The sequence below is a fragment of the Cygnus olor genome, chromosome 1 (genome assembly GCF_009769625.2).
Source record: "Cygnus olor isolate bCygOlo1 chromosome 1, bCygOlo1.pri.v2, whole genome shotgun sequence".
Lineage (NCBI taxonomy): Eukaryota > Metazoa > Chordata > Aves > Anseriformes > Anatidae > Cygnus > Cygnus olor.
The window spans coordinates 37,603,862-37,621,417 of NC_049169.1; the positions used below are offsets into that span (position 1 = coordinate 37,603,862).

Consider the following 17,556-nt stretch of genomic DNA (forward strand, 5'->3'; position numbering starts at 1 on the left):
CGCTGTCCCAAGCCGAGCAACTGCTCAGACATCTATTTTTGGCACGAGTGACGTTCGCACTGACAAACCAGGCATCCAAAGCATTGTGCTCGGCGGAGCACGTTGTGCACCCCGGGAAACGAGGCGGCTGTCCCCTCACACACACCCCCCCGCTCCCCTCCTGCGGGCTCGGGGCAACGCCAAAAACCTCTCTTCCCTCCGCCATTTTCCAGTTTCCACCCCACTGAACATTTCGGGTGCCGTGTCCCCGCACCCTGGGTGCCACCTTTGCCCCCACCCCAGCCGGCGGTGACCCCCTTTTCGGTGCCCGTCACGACTCCCTCACGGGGGTCAAGCCGCGTCCCAAGATGGCTGTGCCCCGGGGGGGCACCGCCGGCCGGCCGGGCGCTGAGGGACGGACGAGGAGCGGGTGTAAGGGATGAGCGGGGGGGGGGGGTCCATGGGGCGTGCGCTCCGCACGGGGCCGTTGCGCGGCCGTTGTGGGGCCGGGCGGCGCTGCCCCCATCAGCGCCCCGGCGGGTGGCGGCACGGAGGGAGCCGAGGGAGGAGCGGAGCGGAGGGAGGTGGCCGGCGGGGCGGGCATTGCCCCCGCAGCGCGCTGCTCGCCGCCGTTCCGCCGGCCGAGGAGGAGGAGGAGGAGGAGGAGGACGAGGAGGAGGGCCCCGTCCGGCCGCCTTCTGCTGCCCCCTCCTCCGCGCGAGGGGACCGGGGCGACCGGGGCGGGGGCTGGGGAGGTGATGAGCTTGGGCCGGGGGCTGCTGCGGCGGCGGCGCGGCTGCTGCTGCTGCTGCTGCTGCTGCGGGAGGAGACGGCGGGCCCTCGGAGGGTCTGCCCGGCGGGCCCGGGGCCAGGGGGATGCGGCGGAGGACGCGTCTGGGTCCCGCCGTAGCTGATCGGAGACGAGAGGCAGCCGCCGAGCGGAGAGGCCGAGGAGGAGCGGAGGAGAGGCGCCCTGACATGCATTTTCCTCTCCCTCCTCTCCCTCCTCTCCAGCGGCCATGTTAACCAAGAAACCCTCCGCTAGCGCCGCCGCCGCCTACCCAGCCGGTAAGGAGGGGGCCGCCGCCGGGCGCCCCGCTGCCCGCTCCGCCCCGGGCCGGGCCGGGGCGCGGGGAGGAGGAGGAGGGCGAGGAGGAGGAGGAGGAAGAGGAGGAGGAGGAGGAGGAGGAGGCGGCCGGGCTGCCGCCGCCGCGGGGCCGTTCGTGTCGGAACAATGATCCGGCCCCCGCCCGGCAACGGGGCCCGGGGGGCCGGCGGGGGGCTGCGGGCTGCGGCTGTTGCGCGGGGCGGTGAGTTGTCCTGGGGGAGAAGGGGCGAGGGAAAGCGATAAATAAACCCGGGGACGGCTCGGGAAAACGACCCGGGGAAGGAGGAGGAGGTGTGTGTGTGTGTGTGGGGGGGATAAATAAATAAAAATAATGGAGAAGCGGCCGAGGCGAGACGGGGCGGCGAGGCCCTCCGCGCTCACCCCTGTGCTCTCCGCAGGCAGGGCAGGGGACAGCGGCCGCCCGCTGCAGTCTTCCCCGGGCACCGGAGCCGGGGTGGCCCGGGCAGGAGCTGGGACCGGCCCGCCGTCGCCCCTCGCATTGCCGCCGCTCAGGGCCAGCAACGCCTCCCACACGGTGAGCACGGGCTCGGGGCGGGGGGACGGGGCCGGGGGGGGGGGGGGCCGGGGCGGTGAGGGCCGGGGGTCGCCACCCAGCGCCGCCCGACGGGGCGCCCGCTGCGCCAGGTGGTGAAGGTGAGGGGCTTTGTGCGAGCTGGGCACCCCCAGACCCCCCGAGTGCGCTGAGGAGAGGCTTGCCCACCCCTCTGCCCCTCCAGCCCGTCATCGGTCCGGTTTTACAGCTCATTTTTCACTCACAAATCACCCCCCTCTCCCCCCCCCTCCAAGAGGAGCTGTTCTGGTAAACGCATTTTTCGAGCTGACATTATTTTGGCAGCGGGATTAAAGGGTCGCGTGAGCCCCGTTGGTGAAAAATGAAGGCTGCTCTCCCCTTGTCTGTCTGGTGAGCTCGGGCCGATCGCTGTCTTCCTGGAAACGGCTATCGCTGCGCATGGGGGCAAGGATTGGATGGCTCCGACTTTATTGCTGCGGTAGTTTACCTAAAGAAATGAGCACCGATGGCATGAAAAGGATGTTATTTTCCGGTTCTGTGCTATCTCACATTATCTCCCACTCCTAGTTAATCTACTAGGAATGAAACTTCCCGAGTATGCCACTATATATGGATGAGAGAGGGTATCTCTTGTCCTGGAGGCACGACGGCGTAGAGAGAGGGGTCTATAGGCTGTCATGTTAACACTAAATATCTGAAATTTTTATTGCATACGTTTCCTTTTAAATTACGAAAGATTTCAGACTGACCCTGAGAGGCATTGATGGCATACTTTTCTTAGAATTAATGAGTTCTTCATGGATGCTCACATACTATCTTCGTAAACATATGGCAGAGCTTTAAATGGTAATGTGATTATGGGCTGGTGGAAGGTGAAACTATGCATTTAGATATTAGTGTTTCGGTGACTTTCCGTGTAGCTTCGGGGGTAAAAGCGACTTACTCAAATCCATTTATAGAAAGAATTGGCTTAAATTAAAAAAAATGCAAGTGTACGTAGGATGTTCTCAAAAGGAATGATGAATATTCTGCAGATTCAAGGTGGAGCTGCATACTTAAGATCAACATCAGTGTATATTTATGTAGCTAGGATATATATTTGAATTCTTCATTGCTGTCAAAGGCAGGGTTTTGCACATTTGCATTCCAGTTAAGTACTGGTTGATTTTAGAAGTGGAACGGTGGTTTAGTTTTTCTTTAAAAACAGAAAATAAACATAATACCAACAGCCTGGGCACCAGTCGTGAAATTGCACATAGAGACGGGCCCACAAATAGCAGGGGCCCACATGTAGCAGAGCCCAGACTTAATTTAGGATTTGAGAAAGCCCAGTGGCCCAGCTGTGTATCTGGGGCTACCAACTAATTTTGTAAGTACAGAACCCTCGTATTTTTATACATACATATATGTGTGTGTGTGTATGTTATGTATAGTGTCTATAGATAGATGCATACATTTTTATGTACGTACATATATAAAGATGATGTCTTTATGAAAGCATGCAAGGAGTGTTTGAGCATTATATTTCTGTTTCCAGTATTTTTATACATACATCATTGTGTATGTATGCATATGTTTATGTTCAGCATACATGCATGCGCATATACGTACATATAGATGGAATACCTAATGGAAGCACTCAAGGGTGATTGAGCATTATCCTGCTGTGTTTCAAGTCCCTCTGGATTCTGACTGTTGCAAACCCTGCCTTGCCTTTGCGATACGTTTCTACTCTACAGTATTTATTTAGCCTTGGGTACTATTACAGAAATACCTCAGACTGCCTCTGTGAGTTCTGTAGGTTGTTATTTTGTGGTTGGCTAACATAACTTTTTGCGGTAAGGATCAGATGTGACATCAGAATGCTGGATTTTAACCAAAAAAATGGTTATATATGTTATGTGAGCATTCTCTTCAGGCCTACTGACCTCAGCTGACACCGACTGAAACGCAGTGGGTGTTGTGTCCCACTACTTCCTCCAATCAAATCTATTTGAAATGGAACATTTCAATTTTCCTAAACCGTTTTTTCATTGTATTCATCTATATACTGTGTTTTCATCCCCGTTGTGTCATTTTAACTTCTCTAATAGCTAAAAATGAAACGGATATTTCTCTTTTGTGTTTCAAACTCTCAGAGGCATAGTTTACTTAAGTGGTTCAACTTGCCTGTGGCTGCCTGTGCACGTGTACATTGTGTATACACTGATCGTGAGGAGAGACTGAGGTGGAAGAGAGCTTTTTTTTTAAGCCAAAAAGTTTTTCTTTGAATTCAGACAGACAAGAAGTCCACTACCTGTCTTATTTCTTGCAGCGGTTGTGTGATCTAGCCTGTAGCAGAGCTGTTGTCTCCCTCTTCCTAGTGACGTTTGGTTGTTTGGCAGGGCACAGCAGCGTGGGGGGGGAAGCGGGGAGATGCATGGGCTTCATGTAACAGGGCAGAGGTTTTGGCTGCAGTCTCTGCAGTCGCAGCAGCCTTTGTTGCTATGCAGACTGTTGTGTGTTGTACCAGGGAAAGGTTTTGTTTATTTTCAAAGATCTGTGGCTTCATCCTAGGCATTTTCTTGCCTGTTTCCATCCGTGACTTTATCTTTTTGGATGCTTGCGGTGGAAAACTCATTTCCAATGCCTTGCCCTCCTTGTTTTCCTCTCCTAGTCATTGTTTTCTCTTTTGAAGCCTTAAGTCTGTGCATTGATGATTGGAATCGTTTCCTATTTGCTCTGTCCTGTTTCATTACGGTGTGCTTGCATCCACTTGACATGCTGCAGTAGAGATTATCTTGCTTGCCTGCTGCTTTGCTCGTGTAAATCCCCACCCGTCTGCGAGTCTCTCTCCCAGACTCTTGTCTTCTGCCTACCTCCATCTCTGTGCTTTCTTACTTGGCACATGTCCCTGCGTTCTGCACTCTTCCTGTTGCAGTAAAGCAGTCTTAATCTTTTTCTCCTCCTGTCCAGGACTGTAACAACAACCCATTTACAGTGCCTCATTCAGTGCCCTCTTTCTTCAAGGCCTTTCCAAGATTTCCCTGCAGCAGGCCTGTTTTCTTTTGCCACCAGGGACGAGTGTCTAACCATATGCTTTTACATCATTCAGCCTTAATCTTGAAATTATATAATTAAAAAATAATAATTTATGATGGAACAGAGATCCCTGGACTCTGTTACCTGAAGATCTGGTGGATAACATGCTGCAAATTTTTGTTGTGTGCAGCTGTTTCAAAGCAAGTAAAAACAAAGAAAACATCTTCCTACTCTGGTGCGTTTGTGTAATAAATTGCCACAGAAATGCTGTCATGTTTGAGTGGAAATAAGTATACAGTCATGACCTTGCTCTGCCTAGGTTTCTTTGGGTGATTCTTCTTCTGCATAAATCTTATGCTTAGGGGGAAAGTGAAGCTATCTAACTTTCTTTGGGAGGACATCTGAAACTTGGGCTCTAACAGTTGGTGGCTGTGCTATGGGGAGCGCAGAACATCTGGGCACATCTCTCCTACACGTGCACATCAGCTTACCTGAAGGCACGATGTAGCGTGCACGGAGTGTCCTTGTTGATTTCAATGTGCGTAATGCACGGGGGTGTCCCACGAGTATTCAGGCTCACTGCATATGCACAGCGTCGCCCAGACAGGTGGAAAGGAATTTATGAATCAGTATTGCTCCTGAAGCATAGTTCTGTCTCTGAAAATATTTGCAGTATAAAGTCAATGTTAACTTTTCAAAAATAAGCTTATGTTGGCCGTGTGTGACAGCAGCAAAAAATCCAAATGATTTGTTTTTTTTTCTACTGCTCTTGTTGAACACAAGCTGTTTAGGACAAGGGCTTAGTCTTTTTCAGTGTATAAAACCCACACTCATAATAAAACCATTATGATAATCCTGCATTATTGTTATCGTGCTAATTAGCAGCTATTTTTAGTTCTGAACAGAGGAATGCTGTTGAATTCATTTATCAAGGAAAAAGGGCCTTTTGTACATTTATTCAGGCTGTAGTCAACAAAATAGGCAGTGAAGCATGCTACACCTGATACCATACGCCTCTAGCATGTTAGGCTCACTGGGGCTGAAACTGGCGTGCCTGGAAGTACTGTAAAGAAAGGGGTTTAGAGTGTAGCATCTATTCTTTTAATAAGTTATTACTTTGGCACGGTATTTCTCATCTGTACAGAGTAATAGCAGATAAAGACATCTTATTCCCGTGCAGTATTTCTGCAGGACATCATACAATTGCTTTATTATTGGGATTCATTTTATAAATCCTTCTAGATTCTGACTGATAGCAAAGTCTTTTTTCTGGGGTTTTGCTTAAAATAAAATGATAATACATAACTGAAGCATGGGTCAGTCTTGAATAGTTCTATAGGGTGTTAATAGCACACCAAGTGTGGGTTTTATTTGTGTTTTTTTGTTTTTGTTGTGTTCTACAGAAAAGATGGAATGTGGTACAACTGCATAATGTGTTACTGGTTTTGGAAGACACCATGTAGAATAAGTATTTGATACTTATCAAATCGGTTAAGTAAGATGGCATTGGATCCTGCAGACAGTCATTCCAGCCTTGTAGAAGGTCTTGAGACCTCATTGCACTGGCTGAGCGGCACCTCAGGAGAATTGCCAGTTTACCTTCTTGTTAGCAGGATGGACTCAGTTTTATGCCACCACTGTGTTGTAACACGTCTGTCATCTAGGCATAGTACTGTAGTCCACTTCTGTCTTTAAATCCATTTCAGGAGGGGCGGGGAGGGAGAAGAAAGAAAAAGAACAAAATAATTTTTGCTTGTGTTTTTCTTGGTGTCTCTGTTTCAAAGATTGTATGATTTTTTTTCAGCTTAGCCATCTATTTCCATAAACTGAGCAAACCAAAGCTAAAGCAGAATCATAGCAGTGATTTTGAAGTTATGAAACACTGCAGTGAGCGGAAAAAAACCCTGTAATATTTGCTGTTTTATAGTTGATGTTGCTAGAACATTCAATATTAGCTCTTCGAGTTCAAGCTTACCTGGTATTTCAATATGTTTATGTGAAAATGTGTGCATCAAGAAGTTTTTGAAGATGCGTGCTCTAAAAATATGCAAATCTTAGGAGGCGTGTATGGGTCTGACCACAGGCAATGAGATACTGTAGTAAGTAAGGTGTGTAAGTGTGTGCAGGTTGTTGGTTGTGTGTGTAGGTTGTTGGTTCTGGAATTTACGGGCCCGTCTGCAGATGCAGAAGGGAGACGCATTATAAACCTCTTGGGCTTGTGGTTTCGGATGAAAGGCTGATGGAGCTCCTGCGAACTGTGAGCAGTTTGCTACGGGACGAGAGGGCTGTAGCCCTTTGTAGCTTCCCAAGCCCATTAGCTGTGGTTCGGGGAACTTAGAGCGTCACCGGTGAAGCCTGCGGAGCGTGTAAGCAGTGCAAGCCCGAACTTGACGGCAAATCTCAGACAGCCGGTAGGCAGAAGCAGATAGGCAGAGCAAAGGGCTGGTGAGAATCCAGCCCTCGGCTCATCCTGATAGGAAACAGAAGACAAGGTGGTGGTTCTTCTGCAGCGATGTGTCTGATACCTCTGAAACTCCCGTTGGGGTTTTTGAAAGAAAAGTGAGCTGTCATCTCCCCCACAAGCTTTGGAACAGAGCCTGTGCTGATTTAGTGGCTTTTCTTCCACAAAGAAAACCAGTGCTACTGTCTGCATCTGCATTTGCATTCCCCAGCAGCAGCTGACAGAAACTGGCAAAACCGGTCACTTCGGATTTGGGGTGAAGCTGGGATAATGCCAGTGATTTCATTCTGCTGCTTGCAAAAAAAAACCTATGAGCAGCAAGGGAAACAGTGAGGCTGCCTAAAGGTACAGGAAGCAGAGCTACATGGTTTACAAACGTGCTTTTAGGAAGAAGAACTCCTTAGTCCCAGTGGACTTTTGAAAGTGGACAAATGTTTGTGTTTTGTTTTTCTTTCAAAGCGCTGGTACAAAGCAAATAACCGAAGTTTGAAGAATTACGCAGCACATCTGTTGAAACGTGCAGTGCTTGGGAAGGGCAGAAAATAGCTAACTGTGAAAACAGGTGACTCAAGGGGAAATAAAAAGAAAATTAATTCAAAATGTGAACTGTGTCAATGAGCACTTGGGTTAAGAAATTCTGAGAGATGTTTTTCTCCCCTATGCTGTTTCTTCCTCATTGGCCGTACGTTAGTATTATCTGCTCCCGGTTTATCTAGGTATGTGCTGCCTTGCTGGTCAAGCAGCCCTGCAGAAGAAATGTTTGTACCTGGAATTTCCTGGCTGAAGTATTTGTGGTCTGTACAGTTACTCTGCTGCTTTGTTGTGCGTTTCTCTCGTAGGCAGTTTTGCCATGCAGCATGCGCTGAACCTCCGAACACATCTTACTGACCAGATCCAGTTCTGAGGTTCACCGCGTAGCACCTCTTGGGGCCAAATTCTCTTAAGTTCAGTCACTGCTGCATATACAGGATCAGGACAACCTTAAGGAGACTGTTGCAGGAGTGTGCTTCAAACTTGACCTGAAGGAATTCCCTGTAGGCCGTTCCCTGGTGCTTTTGAGACATCAAACCAGGAAGACAGTTAATGTCAATATCCTATATACCTTCCTTGTGCTTGAATGTTACAGGTGCCTTTGCTCTGAATTGCCATTGTGTGGTGGCACTTTCTATGAGATCAATCAAATTTGATTGCACGAGCTGAAATTGCTCTGCAAATAAACCTACGCAGTCCAACTGCAGTGATGAAATAAAATGGACCAGTCATTCAACGTGAGTCAAAATGGAAACAGGAGAACAGTGAACTCAGCAGAAACAGTCCATGAGAGCTCTTGTTCTTGCATTGCGTGAGCCTTAGAGCTGCAAATTTCAAAATATTATCCAAAGGCGAAGCTGGTGTCCAGCTAGTTGGGTACTCCTTGGGAGCAATTTAATGAAATTACAAAGCCAAGTCGCTGCCATATCTGTGTGATACCGTAACAGAAGCGAAAAGTGTGCTGGAATCTGCATCGCATGTCCTGGCTTTTTCATTAGGAAGCACTTCTGCAGTTGCAGGACAGATTTCACTGCCTCATATCACAGCACACAACTGTTGTTTTCTGATTTCATTTCAGCAACCTGAAGTGAACAGGGAATGTGTTTTCCTTAGCTGCATAGAAAAAATAAGGTTCAGATTAAAAGTGCTCTCAACCCTGGCTTGATCATCTGTCTGACAGTGTCTGTGAACTTTTGGTTAGTAATTTGGCATAAATATTAAGGCTGGTGAATCAGCTGGAGAGACAGCAGGGGAATTCTTCCCACGTCTGTCTAAGACCAGGCAGAAAAGACAGACTAATTATCCTCTACTTTAGAGCAAATGAGGAATTTTAAGGACAGCTATTTTAGTGGCAAGTATATGCTTGTAAATTTCCTGTTTCTCCTTAAAAGTAACAGGTTTCTTGCACTAGCTGTTTTCATACCCCAGTACTTCCAGTGTTTCTTTGCTTGAAAATGCTGAGTGCTTCTTCTCCCTTGTGCGAACTGTAAAGAACAAATGTAATTTGTAAAATCAACTAATACTTTTTCCATCCCTTTAAAATAAAGTTGCACGTATGCTCTTCAAGGCAAAGATTTTCTTTTCCATTCAAGTCTGTATCAGGCCCCAGATCTTGTCTTGGTTAAAAGTCATAAGGCTGGCGTGGCAAAGTGCTGAGGGATATACTTAGGCTTATACGTTGATTTGAGTGCTTTGCTGAATAGGGACTGTCTCAGTCGCAAGCAGTGAATGGCATCTCTTGAGCTTGAGAAATGTCCAGGTTCTTCTCCTCTTTGTGCAGGTCACAGCACATTCCTCATTGCTGAAAATTGTGTCTGGCGCTTTTGCTATCCAGCTAGTTTTAGAACAAGTTAAAATTTTGATTTCTGAGAACAGATGACTAGGAGAACCTTAGCTATGTAAGCTCCAGCAGGCATTATATATTGATCTCCAGCATAAATAAAACTGCTACTATGAAATCTGTTTTAATATCCCTCAAGCATACTTCTTGATGTAACAGGACTGTTGCCTTGAAGGTTGCTTGGAGGAGTTGTTCACTTAATGTTGTGGCACACCATTGACTGCCTTGTTACAAACATTTCAGAGAATCACGAAAGTGGCATTTGAGAAACTAGGATCTGAAGAATGTAACGGCATCTAGTAGTGTCGTAGCATATATGTTGTATTTTTTTGAATTAGCTGTAGACAGCAGAATTTTAAGAAAGTACTTTGTTTTGTGGTGTTTTAGGCAGGATGTTGGGTTCAGAATGAATGGTGAAGCATAGAAGAGTTTATGCCTTTCCTGTTAACTGGGTATGTATTTATTTTCAATTTTAGGTTGGAGGCAGTAAGCACACAATGAATGAGCACCTCCATGTTGGTAGCCATGGACAAATCCAGGTTCAACAGCTGTTTGAAGATAATAGTAACAAGAGGACGGTTCTGACAACGCAGCCGAACGGACTTACAACACTAGGCAAATCTGGATTGCCAGTGGTTCAGGACAGACAGTCAGAGAGTGCTCACAGACGACAAGGGAGCTCCAGCTCTTTAAAATCTGCAGATGGAACAGGGAAGGTGAAAGCCTCTGTTATGACACCAGAGCAGGCAATGAAGCAATACATGCAAAAATTAACAGCTTTTGAGCATCACGAGATTTTTTGCTACCCTGAAATATACTTTTTGGGTCCAAATGCAAAGAAGCGGCAAGGTGTGATTGGTGGTCCAAACAATGGCGGGTACGATGATGACCAGGGGTCATATGTGCAAGTACCCCACGATCATATTGCGTACAGATACGAAGTCCTGAAAGTTATAGGGAAAGGAAGCTTTGGGCAGGTGGTGAAGGCCTACGATCACAAGATGCATCAGCATGTGGCACTAAAAATGGTGAGAAACGAAAAGCGTTTCCACCGCCAAGCTGCGGAAGAAATTAGGATTCTGGAACACCTCCGGAAACAAGATAAGGATAACAACATGAATGTTATTCACATGTTGGAAAACTTCACATTCCGCAGCCATATCTGCATGACATTTGAATTGCTGAGCATGAACCTGTACGAATTAATAAAGAAAAACAAGTTTCAGGGCTTTAGCCTGCCTTTGGTCCGCAAGTTTGCCCACTCAATTTTACAGTGCTTGGATGCTTTGCACAAAAATAGAATCATTCACTGTGACCTTAAACCTGAGAACATTCTGTTAAAGCAACAGGGTAGAAGTGGTATTAAAGTGATCGATTTTGGCTCAAGTTGTTACGAGCACCAGCGTGTCTACACTTACATTCAGTCACGTTTTTACCGTGCGCCTGAAGTCATCCTTGGTGCTCGTTATGGGATGCCCATAGACATGTGGAGCTTGGGATGTATTCTAGCAGAACTTCTCACCGGTTACCCACTTTTGCCTGGAGAAGATGAAGGAGACCAGCTGGCTTGTATGATCGAGCTATTGGGCATGCCTTCCCCAAAACTTCTGGATTCATCCAAGCGAGCCAAAAACTTTGTGAGCTCTAAGGGTTATCCCCGCTACTGCACCATCACAACCTTGTCTGATGGTTCCGTAATACTTAACGGTGGACGCTCTCGGAGGGGAAAACTACGCGGCCCGCCAGAGAGCAGAGAATGGGGTAATGCATTAAAGGGATGTGATGATCCCCTCTTCCTTGACTTTTTAAAACAGTGTTTAGAATGGGATCCTGCTATCCGTATGACACCCAGCCAGGCTTTGCGGCATCCCTGGCTAAGGAGACGGTTGCCAAAGCCTCCGACTGGGGAGAAAGCCTCGGCGAAGAGAATTACAGAGAGCACTGGTGCTATAACATCGATTTCCAAGTTACCTCCGACTTCAAGCTCAGCTTCAAAACTGAGGACTAATTTGGCACAGATGACAGATGCCAATGGGAATATTCAGCAAAGAACAGTGTTGCCAAAACTTGTTAGCTGAGTTTGAAAAACCCAATGCTGTTAATACAAGAGATACAATGTGGCTGAGCCTTATTTGTATGAAAAAGTAGCTCAGATAATACATTTTTATTTGCTCAGTAACTTTATTCATTTGTATCTTTCAGCACTCATTTTAAATGTAAGAAATGTTGATTTTGTTTTTATAAAAACACGGGGACAATGCTTTAAGTTTTTATACTTATTTTTTAAAATGTTTGTCTTCTACAGTACAATTAGCCTTACTGTAACTAGTGCGACACAGTAATAAACATCAGTGGCAGGCCACTGGTTACAACATGATTGTCATGCATTGCAGCGTGGTGTCAAAGGTATTAACCTTTCTCTTCCATGGTTCATATTAAGTTTCACCTGGGGTAAATTCGTAAGGTTCTTCTGGAGTTTACGGGTATGGGTCTTGATCCTGCAAACACTAACACCTATGCCTGACTGGACTCCAGGGAGAATTCTCAAAGAAATACAGTTAAGCACCTGCAAACTTGTTATCTGAAATGGAGCCATAGCATGTTATATTGTCATTTTCTGTATGGTAGCCCAGAAAAAGTAATGGTATCACTTAGTAAAGATACAGTAACCGCCTGTGGGATGCTTTCTCTATTTGACAGTAATGTTTTTGATTAAAATGATCGTTCAGATGTAATGCAAAAAAAAAAAAAGAACTTCTAGGGCTAAAATAGACTCTCTACTGTACATGCCATGTGCTAGAGTGAGAGGAACAGGCCTGAAAGAATGAAGCTGAAAGTATGTCTGTTCCTCTAAATCTGAAAGTAACTGATGAGTTGCTTCCTAAACCTGAAGTCAGGTAAAGCAAAACATTCTGGACTTCATTTCAGGTATATAACACTGAGGATTCACACTGGGTTTCTCTCTGTTTTTTTCTATTTTCTCTCCTCATGTGCAGCTTGGCCTCCCTAAATCACATAGGCAGAAGTGTTTGTTTTGTCAGTTTTATACTGTAACTTCCAGACTGTTAATGCTACATGAATTTCACAGGTTGTTTTTATTTCTTCTGACAACGTTTGTCTGAGCGATTGTGACCTCTCTGGTACATTTACACTTAGATCAAATCTGTATGTAGGGGCAAACACTACGTTACTGTGTGGTTTTCTGTAGACAAGTACCTTTCTTTAGAGAGCTTAGGTGTAGATGCAAAGATCTGCTTTGGAAAGCTTTTCAGTTGGCTGGCACCATCTTAGATACTCACTAATACAGGAGAAATATCAAAGAAAAGGTAAATGACTGGAATTTGGCGTTTGTAGCTGAAAATGATTTTGAAGGAACAGTTAGAGATATGTATAGATTTGTTCATGTATGTGTGTGCTGATGTTTGGTTTTTCTCTTTTACTTTTAGTTATATTCATGGAAGAAAGATGGTCTTTACTGAGGAATAATATCTAGACCTATGTGAGAAATATTGACACATTGTAGCATGTTTTCAACAGGAACAGTTTGAAATCTAAGACCAGTATCTCATCACATGCAATGACTGTGGCCTACATTAGATGTATAAAACAGCATATGAAAAGGGAATTTTAGAGAAAGTAGAATATAATCTAGAAGGGTTTATGGATGTTAGGATGAGAGAGACTAGAATGGATTGCATAAAACCTCAATAACTTTACTATAGGCAACCTTTATATGCACAGATCTTACTAAGTTACGTGTACAAATTAAGAAAAACACTTAAAGCATGGTCCCCTGAGAGGCCAAGAAAGTTTCCGGTTAAGTTGTTCTTCATGTTCATTAAGATTTACCACTTACAGCCTAATTTTGTTTGTTTGTTTGTTTTGGTTTGTTTTTAATTTAATGTAAGACTGGGGGAGGGATAGAAGTATGAAACGACAGAATTCTCAGGAAACATATCACTCAACTTCTTGCCAAAAAGTCAACACCTAAAGAAGCTCCAAAAATAATTTCTGAGTAGAGGATGGTATTCATTGATTGATAACTGTAAAAATTAGAGCATCAATCAACCATCTTTATTACTTTTTTATAAAAAAATATCATTTCCTGCCTCTAGTCAAAGTAAATTATTTAGTGTTTAAATGTTCACAACTTTATACAAGGTGTGTAAGTGCAATATGTAAACATGTGTGAAATCATGTTAAAAATGAAATATAGTAATACAGCTAAGAAAAGTGGCTTTTGGAATATGAATATCCAGTAAGTTATGGTCAGTAAATTCTAAGTCTGGAAAAGAGATATATTAATTTTCCTATAAAATTAGCTGACTCCCATGACTGTGGGAATACAGTACCATGTATTTTTTTACAGTAACTGGGATTCTTTACTTCCTCCACCAACTACTTGGCTTTACCACTCCTTTCTACCTTAGCTCTTTCCGCAAAAGTTAAGAAATGGGGTTACTTACGTGAGGGGTGGAAAAAGAATCGCCTCCCCCGTAGTATATTTTAAAGATAACCTTGATACGTGTTCCTGCCTGTCATGACAATTGAAGATGAAAACATTCATAAGGTTCATGAGTCATTAATGGGCTAAAACCACTAAATTTTCTTTTACATGTAACCAGTTCTTAATGCCAATAACGCATTTATGACCAACCTTCTTCATAAATGCTACCGGAAACTTTAAGGCCAAAATATAGTGTGCAGAGCTATTTTTTTAACCCAGATATAGTGGAACTTCCTCTATACTAAAGAAGCAGCTACATCAAGGTTTCTAAGTTTTGTGGCTGCTTTTTATTGTAGCTTATTTATACGTGTAAAAAAGGAGGGGGGCGGGGGGGAGAAGACGTTGCCTCTTGCTTTGGTGTGATTTTATTATAAGGGCTCTGATAATTAGGCTGATAGAAGTTGGCTTGGAAACAGTGCTTAGTCTCACATGTTACCATTGTCTGGAGATGTCTGAGCTATTTTCAGATTTAGTAATAGCACAGTGTTGTCTTGTCTTTGGTTGCAGTCTCACTTGGCTCAGTTTCTTGCACCACTGGAGTGTTCATTACCACTGAAGTGTATTGGAACAACAGAGTGATGCAAGATGTGTAGATTAACAATAGAGGATGGATTGTGCCCTTGGTGTTAACAATGTGCCTTTTGTTACCAATGCCATGTTGTAGGGCATGCATCTTGGCCTCTTTAACCCTTTGAATACTGGATCGTAGGGATGAAATCTATTTTTAAACGCCGTACCTGTTTTAAAACATCCTGTAGATTATCGAGGCCTTAACAGAAACAATAAGGCAATCACACTGCTGGGGTGGAAAGGACACTCTGTTCTTGTAGGACGTCTCACTAAGGGGTTAAAGACGGCCCTTCCTCATTGGTTGTACTTCAACATCAAATTGATTTTTTTTTTTAAACGAATTTTTGTTACGGTAATACTAGACAGAAATCAACTGTATTTGTAAAAATTTACCTCAGACTCTTTAGTTTTATAGTGTGATTTAATCCCAGGGCATTTGGTATGAACCAAAGTGCATTCCTTTTATATGTGCCTGGCTCTTATAAAGGTGGCCAGGGATTTTTACAATTTGGGTGCAAGGCACTTAAGCCACTTTTAACTTGGTGGGTGGTTTGAAGTTATAAATGACTTCATGAGAACGTTGGAAACACTTTAGACACAAGTAGCATTGGGCAATATTAGAATCTTTAGGAAAGGTGTGCATTATTTAATGCTCTCCATATTTTTAGTATTTTTTTCCATCGATATTTGTGATAAGCACCAAACACTTTCTCTTTTTCCGGTTGGTAAAGATTAGAATATTGCCCAGTTTAACGCTACGGTAGCATTTAAATAAAACAAAAACATTTGTGAATTATTGTTTTGAGGGGCTTGTACATCTCTGCTACAAATTGTAATTACTCAGTTCGACTGCTCTACAATGACGTCTAAGCAGTAGCTTGGGGTTTTATTGGGCAACGACTTAGACACGTGACTGTAATATGCTGCAACTGTGTGTACTGAAAACATGTGAAAAACGATTGAATGTGGACTGTGTATATATGTATGTATACTTTTCTGTGAGATGCTGCTGTTGCCACTTAACATTAAAGATGTTGTAGTGGGGTTTTAATCCTAGTGGCCAGTTTTATGATACTGTATGTATTGTACAGCTGATGACAGGAGTTAAGACTGTTCTAGTGAATATTTGTTACATTTTATTGTTGTGGCCAGAGATCATTTCAGAATAAAATTTTATGTCCTACTTTACTTCTCTCCATTGTAGTTTGGGTTTTTTTCTGGTCGTAAAGAGAGCCCTTGAAGTGCTGGCATTCCTTAATCATGGAAAAGCCTTATCCTAGCCCACTGAAGTCAGCCTTTGTCCCCCAGAAATGCCTATGGTACCTGTATTTAGTATTTACCTGTTGCTGGAGGATTATTTTTATGCTGCTTTATGTGTCTTGACAGCCTTGAATATTGCCCAAGGGCTGCTTTTGGCATCAAGTTTCTAAAGTTCTTCTCAGGACTTAGAAAGTAATACATTTCTTGGTTTATTTGCCTAGAGAAACCATCCTTGGCAGGAATTTTGCCTGCACGGGTATTTAAATGTGTTATGTTTTTGTTTTGGTTTGGTTTTTGTTTGTTTGTTTTTAACTGACTTTAAAATTTTTTCAAAATGAAAGTAGATCTGGTTTTATAAGATTTTTTTTTTCTGAGAAAGAGGCAGAGTATGTGATTTATTTCTTTGAAAACTGCTTTAAAAAAACAGATTTCTGCACTGATTTTTGAGTCAGACTGACTTCAGAAGTTGTCCGACTTTGTGAAGTCCCACGATACTGAGAATTTAGATCGGTAGATTGGGCTAAACTCTTGTCACATATAAATCCAGAGTAATTTCACTGCTTAGTGCAGTTACTATGAGTAACTGGCCACGTTCTCTTCTTTGTAATGCCAACGTACACCCAGAGCAGCTTTATTGAAAAGCCTCCCTGATTCAAGCGAGCACAGGCTGAAATCAAGGGATTTTAACAGCCCTTCTATGTCTGCTATCCAGCACAGTCAGGATATTCCAGGCCATGAAAAGCATCAAGATTAAATATAGATAAATACAGCCCCAAAAGAGCAGTGAGCCAAAAATTACATCTGTGTGGATTAAAACCTATTTGTTAATTACCGTGTTCCTTTGAGGAAAAAGGGCAATTTAAGTTCTTTTGATTTGTTTTAATGGTTTTTCTTTTCATTCTAACCTGTTTCTCTCATCCTTCTCCAGCCACCTGTCCCTCTTGCCAGCTTCTGTACACTCTTGTACACTTCTGTTATATCTGTTTTTTTCTTTTATTATTTTATTTGAAGAAAGGAAGGGGTCATTTCACCTGATTTCAGTGGTCTGGAAGCTGGATTTTGTGCCTATGCCATTTGCTGAGACTTTCCCTGTGGCTGGTGGGGAATGGAGTTGCCCTCTGCCAGCAAGGCTTCCACCCCAGAGAGAGACAGTGGTATGTAACCCAGCTTAGGTGCCCATCTTAAAAGAGGTACTTAGAATCTCAAATCCCACCCTGTGCTTGTCTGTGGTTGCTGTTATCTCCGCAGTGCTTCCTTTTGCAGGGCAACTGTGGCTTCCTCTGGCTCTCTCTGCAGCTCAGGTTTGCTCTGTTTGTTTTTACAGCAAGCCAAATAAAGAATGTGAGAAGTGCAGTCATGATCAGGTACCATGTTTTTCTCTTCTAAGTGCTGCTGTTTTTCTTAAATATACCATCTTTTCTTCCCCCCTCTCCCCCTCCCCCTTTAAGATCTCCTTACTGAAAGATCCAGCATGAATTTTACTTTTTATCAGAACTTAGGAAATGAAAAAAACAGGTAAATAAGGGCAGTATCTGTGTAGGGTTGTCTATCATTAGTTATAGACATATAGTTATCTGGTATTTAGAGGAAAAAAGAAATCTGTAAGATGAATAGGGCCAAGTTTGAGGCAAACATGATCTTTCCTGTGTCCATTGAAGGTTCAAGATTTAAATATCAGGTTGAATTAGGTAAGTGTTAAATGCATCTCAGTGTCTAAAAACCATTGATAATCTCTTATTTCAGTAGA

General features: G+C 43.9%; 1 protein-coding gene across 5 annotated transcripts; it reads left to right on the top strand.

The window, feature by feature from the left end:
• The first annotated feature begins 901 nt into the window (after nucleotides 1-901).
• On the top strand, nucleotides 902-15,737 carry DYRK2 (dual specificity tyrosine phosphorylation regulated kinase 2). 5 transcript variants are annotated; one of them, XM_040552787.1, is made up of 3 exons: nucleotides 902-1,047; nucleotides 1,486-1,622; nucleotides 9,949-15,737. In XM_040552787.1, exons 1-3 carry the CDS (start codon nucleotides 999-1,001, stop codon nucleotides 11,548-11,550), a joined length of 1,788 nt encoding a protein of 595 aa, XP_040408721.1. In that variant the 5' UTR covers nucleotides 902-998; the 3' UTR covers nucleotides 11,551-15,737. The 5 variants fall into 5 exon arrangements, with proteins under 5 accessions (XP_040408721.1, XP_040408738.1, XP_040408713.1 ...); XM_040552779.1 differs by lacking the exon at nucleotides 902-1,047 and adding an exon at nucleotides 1,147-1,289; XM_040552804.1 differs by lacking the exon at nucleotides 1,486-1,622 and having other exon boundaries at nucleotides 904-1,047.
• The last annotated feature ends 1,819 nt before the right edge of the window (nucleotides 15,738-17,556 follow it).

Coding starts and splice junctions, on each gene's coding strand:
- DYRK2 (XM_040552779.1), top strand. CDS start 1,214: ATGATCCGGCCCCCGCCCGGCAACGGGGCCCGGGGGGCCGGCGGGGGG. Junction 1,290..1,485: donor TGCGGCTGTTGCGCGGGGCG/GTGAGTTGTCCT, acceptor TGCTCTCCGCAG/GCAGGGCAGGGGACAGCGGC. Junction 1,623..9,948: donor CCAGCAACGCCTCCCACACG/GTGAGCACGGGC, acceptor TTTCAATTTTAG/GTTGGAGGCAGTAAGCACAC.